This window comes from Coenobita brevimanus, chromosome 83, assembly GCF_032717465.1.
Source record: "Coenobita brevimanus isolate Jiangsu-jjx chromosome 83, ASM3271746v2, whole genome shotgun sequence".
Taxonomy (NCBI): Eukaryota; Metazoa; Arthropoda; class Malacostraca; order Decapoda; family Coenobitidae; genus Coenobita; species Coenobita brevimanus.
In genome coordinates, this window is record NC_137036.1 from 1,289,001 (window position 1) to 1,295,000 (window position 6,000).

The 6,000-nt window shown below is 41.0% G+C and overlaps 2 protein-coding genes across 5 annotated transcripts in view; one reads left to right on the plus strand and one right to left on the minus strand.

Moving 5' to 3' along the window:
- LOC145409769 (uncharacterized) overlaps window positions 1–6,000 on the plus strand; it is a 265,348-nt gene that overhangs the window by 59,025 nt on the left and 200,323 nt on the right. The gene's annotated exons all lie outside the window — the stretch shown is intronic.
- Window positions 1–6,000, minus strand: part of Rtnl1 (reticulon) — a 59,100-nt gene that overhangs the window by 8,382 nt on the left and 44,718 nt on the right. For all 4 annotated transcript variants that reach the window (XM_080280076.1, XM_080280077.1, XM_080280079.1 and 1 more), the window contains 2 exons: window positions 3,259–3,466; window positions 874–1,012 (listed from right to left, as the gene is read on the minus strand). In XM_080280076.1, the coding sequence (XP_080136202.1) occupies window positions 874–1,012; window positions 3,259–3,466 (347 nt within the window). The remainder of the gene's footprint in view (window positions 1–873; window positions 1,013–3,258; window positions 3,467–6,000) is intronic.

The following is a 6,000-nucleotide window of genomic DNA, read 5'->3' on the forward strand; positions in this document are numbered from 1 at the left end:
ATACAGCCTCTATAAACAATACATACAATATGCGTTACAGAGGACAGATACATTTCCATTCTACAATGACTCCTATTAAGATAAAATGCTGTACACTTGCAATTTACTAACAGGGTCGGTTGATTACGTACAAAATGTAAACAAGGAAACTGACATGACTGTGGACATGAAAACCAATTCACTATGGTAAAGAACACAACAGTACACAAACACTTCCCAACCACAGTGATACCATCTTTAACAACTTCTCAGAATACTAAGTGTTTCGTAAGTGCTTGGTTAACAAGTGTATCAATATTAGTGTTTACAAGTGTACCTCTGCTCTCCCTCTCCCTTCCTTCCCTCTCTCTCCTTTCTTCTTATTTTCACTTTCACTCCTCTTTCCCTTCCTTACCCTCTCTCCTCCTCTTTCATTACTCACTCTCTTCCTTCTTGTTCTGCATTCACCTCCCACTCTCACATTTCCCCCTTCCCTGTTCTCTCTCTCTCTCTGCCTCTTCCTTTCTACTTTCCTTGCTCTCTCCCCCTCTCTTCTTTCATTACTCTCTCTCTCTCTTCCTTCTTGTGTTGCATTCATCTCTCACTCCCACATTCCCTGTTTTTTCTCCTTCTTTGCTTTCTATCTGCTTCTTCCATTCTTCTTCCCTCTCCTCCCTCAGCCTCTTCCTTTCTCTCTCTCTCCAACACTTTAACATGCTCTCCCCCTTGCTTCCTTCCTTGCTCTCTCTCCTCCATTTTGTCATTTCCCCTTCCTTCCTTGCTCTCTCTCTCTCTCTCTCTCCTGCACGCCCTTCCTTGCTCTCTCTCTCTCCTACACGCCCTTCCTTGCTCTCTCTCCTTCACTCCCTTCCATGCTCTCTCTCCTGCACTTACTTTAACAGAGTCCACCAGGTCCTCCACAAGGAAGAGCCTCTTGAGTTCGGTGACTGTGGAGTTGATCTGTCTCACAATGACATCGGTGGCCTCGTGTACCTTGTCTTCAGGCAGATTAGTGTCCATTTCAAGGATGTCCCTGCGAAGTAACGAAAGGGACATTAGTAAAACCGTCCTACTGCATTACTAGATCTTTACTACTGTCCTACCATATTGCTAGATTGTTATTACTGTCCCACCACATTACCTGATCATTACTACTTTGTCTTAGGCAGATTAGCGACCATTTCGAGGATGTCCCACAAAAGAGACATTAGTAAAACCGTCCTACCGCATTACTAAATCATTACTACTGTCCTATCGCAATACTAGATCGTTACTACTTTGTCTAATTAGTGTCCATTTCAAGGATGTCCCTGGTTAATGAAAGAGACATTAGAAAAATCGTACTACCATGTTATATAATTTATAGTTGTGGCGCACGACTCTGATGTTGTCATTATTGTACCCTGCCAACATTGCGTCCAATTTCGTATCACATTATACACGAATCATACATGAATATATTATCTACCTATCTATAGCCCAACGCCCTAATCCCACAAAGGGTGGCTGCAGACAAAACACCTCCAAGTCACTCTGTCACCCACCATTTGACTGCCCTCCCCGCAACTCACTCCCCCCTCCCTCATATACCTCTCAACCAATATATCATACATGGCTATTATTGCACATGAACATACTATACACGAATCACATGCACATCATACTGCACACAAAATCAGAAGCACTGTTGACGGGTAGGTTGTGAGGGTACGATGATGACAACCTCAGAGTCGTGCACTGGACTACAGATCACTACTACCTTGTCTTCCGGCAGAGTAGTGTCCATTTCAAGGATGTCCCCAGGAAGTAACGAAAGGGACATTAGTCACACCGTCCTACCACACCACTACATCACTTAGTACAATTACTGAGTACATTCTTGCGACTCCTAGATGGCTTTGCTCAACTTGGTAAAAATATTATGTGCTGTAGAAATTTTTTCATTCATTCATTCATTGCCAGATGCCATGTATCCCAGACAGGGTGGCCAATGGCTTAGAGTTAATTGTTTTACAGGGAGGGGCACTAATCCTCCACCAACCCCACTTGACACGTAGGGATGCCAACAGCATCTGGTGTTCCCAGGCGGTCACCCATCCAAGTACTAACCAGATCCAACGTTGCTTAATGAAGGAAATACACATCTACAGTCAGTCTTATCTCGCCTGACAACAATCCATACTCTCTTTCAGCTCAGTTAATGGTCAAATGTGGTCAGACTGTAGGATAAATCTGACTAGTAACCAAGAAGACTCATTCCTACCCCCCTTAACAACTGTTCAAAGAACATACAAAAGCAATGCCATGCTTGAACATCTGTCTATAGCCAGTCGCCATAATCCCATAAGGGGAGGCTGTCTGTCTGAGTTAGTTGTTTTACGGGGAGGGGCACTAACCCTCCACTAACCCACTTGTTGACACTTAGGGAACACGTAAGGGTTGGTTATATGGTTACCACCCAGTGCTGTAAATGGTTTCCTGGCTTACAGGAAACCATTAGGCTTGTCACTCAATGTAAAGCCACCTGAAAAGGAAAGAAGAGTAATAAAAAGTGACAGGAAAGTTGGGAGAAATAGGAAGAGAGGAGGACAGGCACAGAAAAAGAATGATAAAGGTGAAGGAAGAGGTGGGTAGCACTACATCAAGTGAGTGGATGATGGTAAGAAATAGAAAGCGAGGAGGGCAGACACAGAAAAAGAATGATAAAGGTATGTGAAGTAGGCAGCACTACATGGAGACAGCAAATGATGGTGAGAAACAGCAAGAGAGGAGCACAGACAGAGAATGATAAATGTGAGGGAAGAAGTAGGCAGCACTACATCAAGTGCATGGATGATGATGAGATACAGGAAGACAGGAGGGCAGACACAGAATGATAAAGGTGAGGGAAGAGGTAGGCAGCACTACATCAAGTGAGTGGATGATGGTGAGATATAGGATGAGAGGAAGGCAGACACAGAATGATAAAGGTGCAGGAAGACATAGTCAGCACTACATCAAGAAAGTGGATGGTGGTGAGAAATAGGAAGAAAGGAGGACAGAGAGAGAGAATGATAAAGGTGAAGGATGAACAGGCAGCACTACATCAAGAAAGTGGATGGTGGTGAGAAATAGGAAGAAAGGAGGACAGAGAGAGAGAATGATAAAGGTGAAGGATGAAGCAGGCAGCACTACATCAAGCAAGTGGATGGTCACCACTACCTACCACTATTACAATACAAAAATAAACCATCATAGAGGATTGGCGTGGCGACCAAAGCCATGCTGGGTGCTACGTACTTGAATGGGTGTCCATCCTGTGACTTCTGTACAGCCTGCATGATGTTCTTGTACACCCTGAATGTAATGGTGCCGGAGAGGAGCGCCAGGGATGTGTACGACACCACTGAGATGAGGGACAGGTAGGCCAGAGACAGCAGGATCACCATTATACCCCCAAACACCACGCCTGTCTTCTTTACATTGCGCCAGTAGATCAGGTCAACCACTGAAACACAAACAAGGTCAGGTCAACCACTTAAACACAAACAACATCAGGTCAACCACATAGTGACAATCTTGCCTATAACTAACAAGCTTTTAAAAATCTATCTACTATTAACAATACTGCCTATAATTAACAAGCTTTTATCAAATCTATCTATCTGTCTATCAACAGCCAGATGTCATAATCCCATAAGGGGTGGCCGTTTGTCTTTGGGGAAGTTTTACGGGGAGGGGCACTAACCCTCCACCAACCCATTGCTGACACGTAATAATAATAATAATAATACCAACAACAACAACACTATGCCCACAATTATTTTTATTATCCTAAACCCCCACAGAAAACAATGCAATTATTAAAAATAGTAATAACTGGTTTATTACTATTTTAAATCACCATCATTCTGAATCCTTAGTCATCAGTTTTTCAATACAAAATTCTCAACATCCTGACCTAATTACAGTGTACAGCTTGGCACTGTAACGGTACCATAATTACAGTACTGTATGCATGTATTATACCGGCCTACCGAGATGGAGTATTAAAAAAAGGTATATATATAAGTTATAATCACTCCAAATATACTCGACTGCAAACTTTACTTGTTCCTGTAACCGATGTATCGTCTCAAAGCAAATTTCAAAAGGTTACAGTTCTTCTATATGCACTTAAACTCAAAATGCACAGACACAAAATGCAAATTTTTCAAGTTCAATTGTAATTATATCCAGTTCACTTTAACTCGGAGTAAAACTGGCATTTCTTGTTTGGTGAAATGTAGCAATTGATTAGCACTCGAAGGCGGTGCTAGTCACGAGGAAGTACTATGACGGATCACTCTCTCTCTCTCTGTACAACCATAGCACTGCCCAATTTTGCCAGAGCTACAGGAAATAAATCTGTAAACTGACGAAAATACAGAGAGAAAAAGCCATTAGCATTTCACCTTCGCCTGGCCCACATTTTCGTCCGTTTGCAGCTTATTTTCCGTTGCTCGGTGGCGCAAAAGGGCGATGCTACTGCTCTTCATCCTTACCATAGCAAAGACATTCCACAATAATCCCTGCCTGAAATATTACAAGCCTATTTTCCGCTTTTTTATAGTACTGGTGCAATTTAAAAGTACCGGTAGCACATGCCTATTTTCCGTTTTCTATAATACCGGGTCAAATTCAAAAGTAACTGTTTAAAGTACAAGACGAAGGAAGCAATTTTTAGCAAGCTGACGTAAAATGGTTAACCCTTTCAAAATTCGTACAAGCCTAGTTTCCGTTTCTTTTTTTTATTAATACTAGTGCAATTTAAAAGTAGCACAAGCCTATATTCCGTTTTCTGTAACACCGGGGCAAAGGCAAAAGTAGCTCATTTTGAAAGTACGATGATGCAAGACGCTCCTACCTGCCCCACGAACTGTCGCGGTCAATAGTCCCTTTACAGTACACATATGGGGTATCACACTAATGAACCCACATGCCCCATCGTAATTATAAACCATCCTATGCTTATGTTTTGCGTAAATCTTCTTGCATACACTTCAGAAATGGCTTACAGAAAAAGCAGAAACGTAAAACGGTTTAATTCAATAGTGGTATCTTTATTTACGCGTTTATCATAGTAATTAGTTAAGAATCTTTATAAATTTACGCCTCTAATCCTTCTAATTGACTTGAATACGAATTAGTTTGGTAAGACTAAATCAACTCGATATAACAGTTGTATTAAACACCAGTAACACGATAATACGCAATGTTTCCTTATTTACAAATCTAATTAGTAAATTCGTGCATAATATTGTTTGTAGTCTTTATATTTACTCAAACGGGTACAAACCACTCCAAACTGAAGAACTGAAAAATACGAGTAATTCAAATCATATATGGCATCGTGTTGACCATAAGACTGACAGATACCCTTTTTAGAAGACTTCCCCTCACAGTACTATACACTGTACTGAACCTATATTATTATTATTATTATTATTTGCTGGTAGGATATACTAAAATTAACGGATTCAAACGTACATTTACAATTCTTAAATGAACGCAACTTCGTCTAATTTAAAAAGTGAAAGTGAGATGGTTAAAAAATATATTGATCTCTATGCAAGCAAAATTCGCCTAGCAGTAGATAGATAAATAGAAGCATTATAGAAGAGATTAACTGACTTTACTTTTCACTTATCAACATTCTTTTATATACACTGTCGACATGCAAGTCTCATCAAGGTCAAATAATCCTCAGCACGACACACCTGGGCCCGTCTTCTCGGTGGAACCTCCCTAACACATTTTCATATGCGATTTAGTTTGCTTATTACACCTAACTCCTTTTCCGTCTTACGTAACTCCTTCCCATATCGCCATAATCTGCCTAGATAACGTGTAAAAGGGTATGAACCAAATCTAAAAATAAATCGCTAAGGAACAGGTGCTAGGGAGCCTTCTAAACCGACGAGAATGCAAGATGATTCAACATACGTCATACACCTGGTTCTCTGCGCATATATAACGTGCAAAAAGGATATTAACAACCAT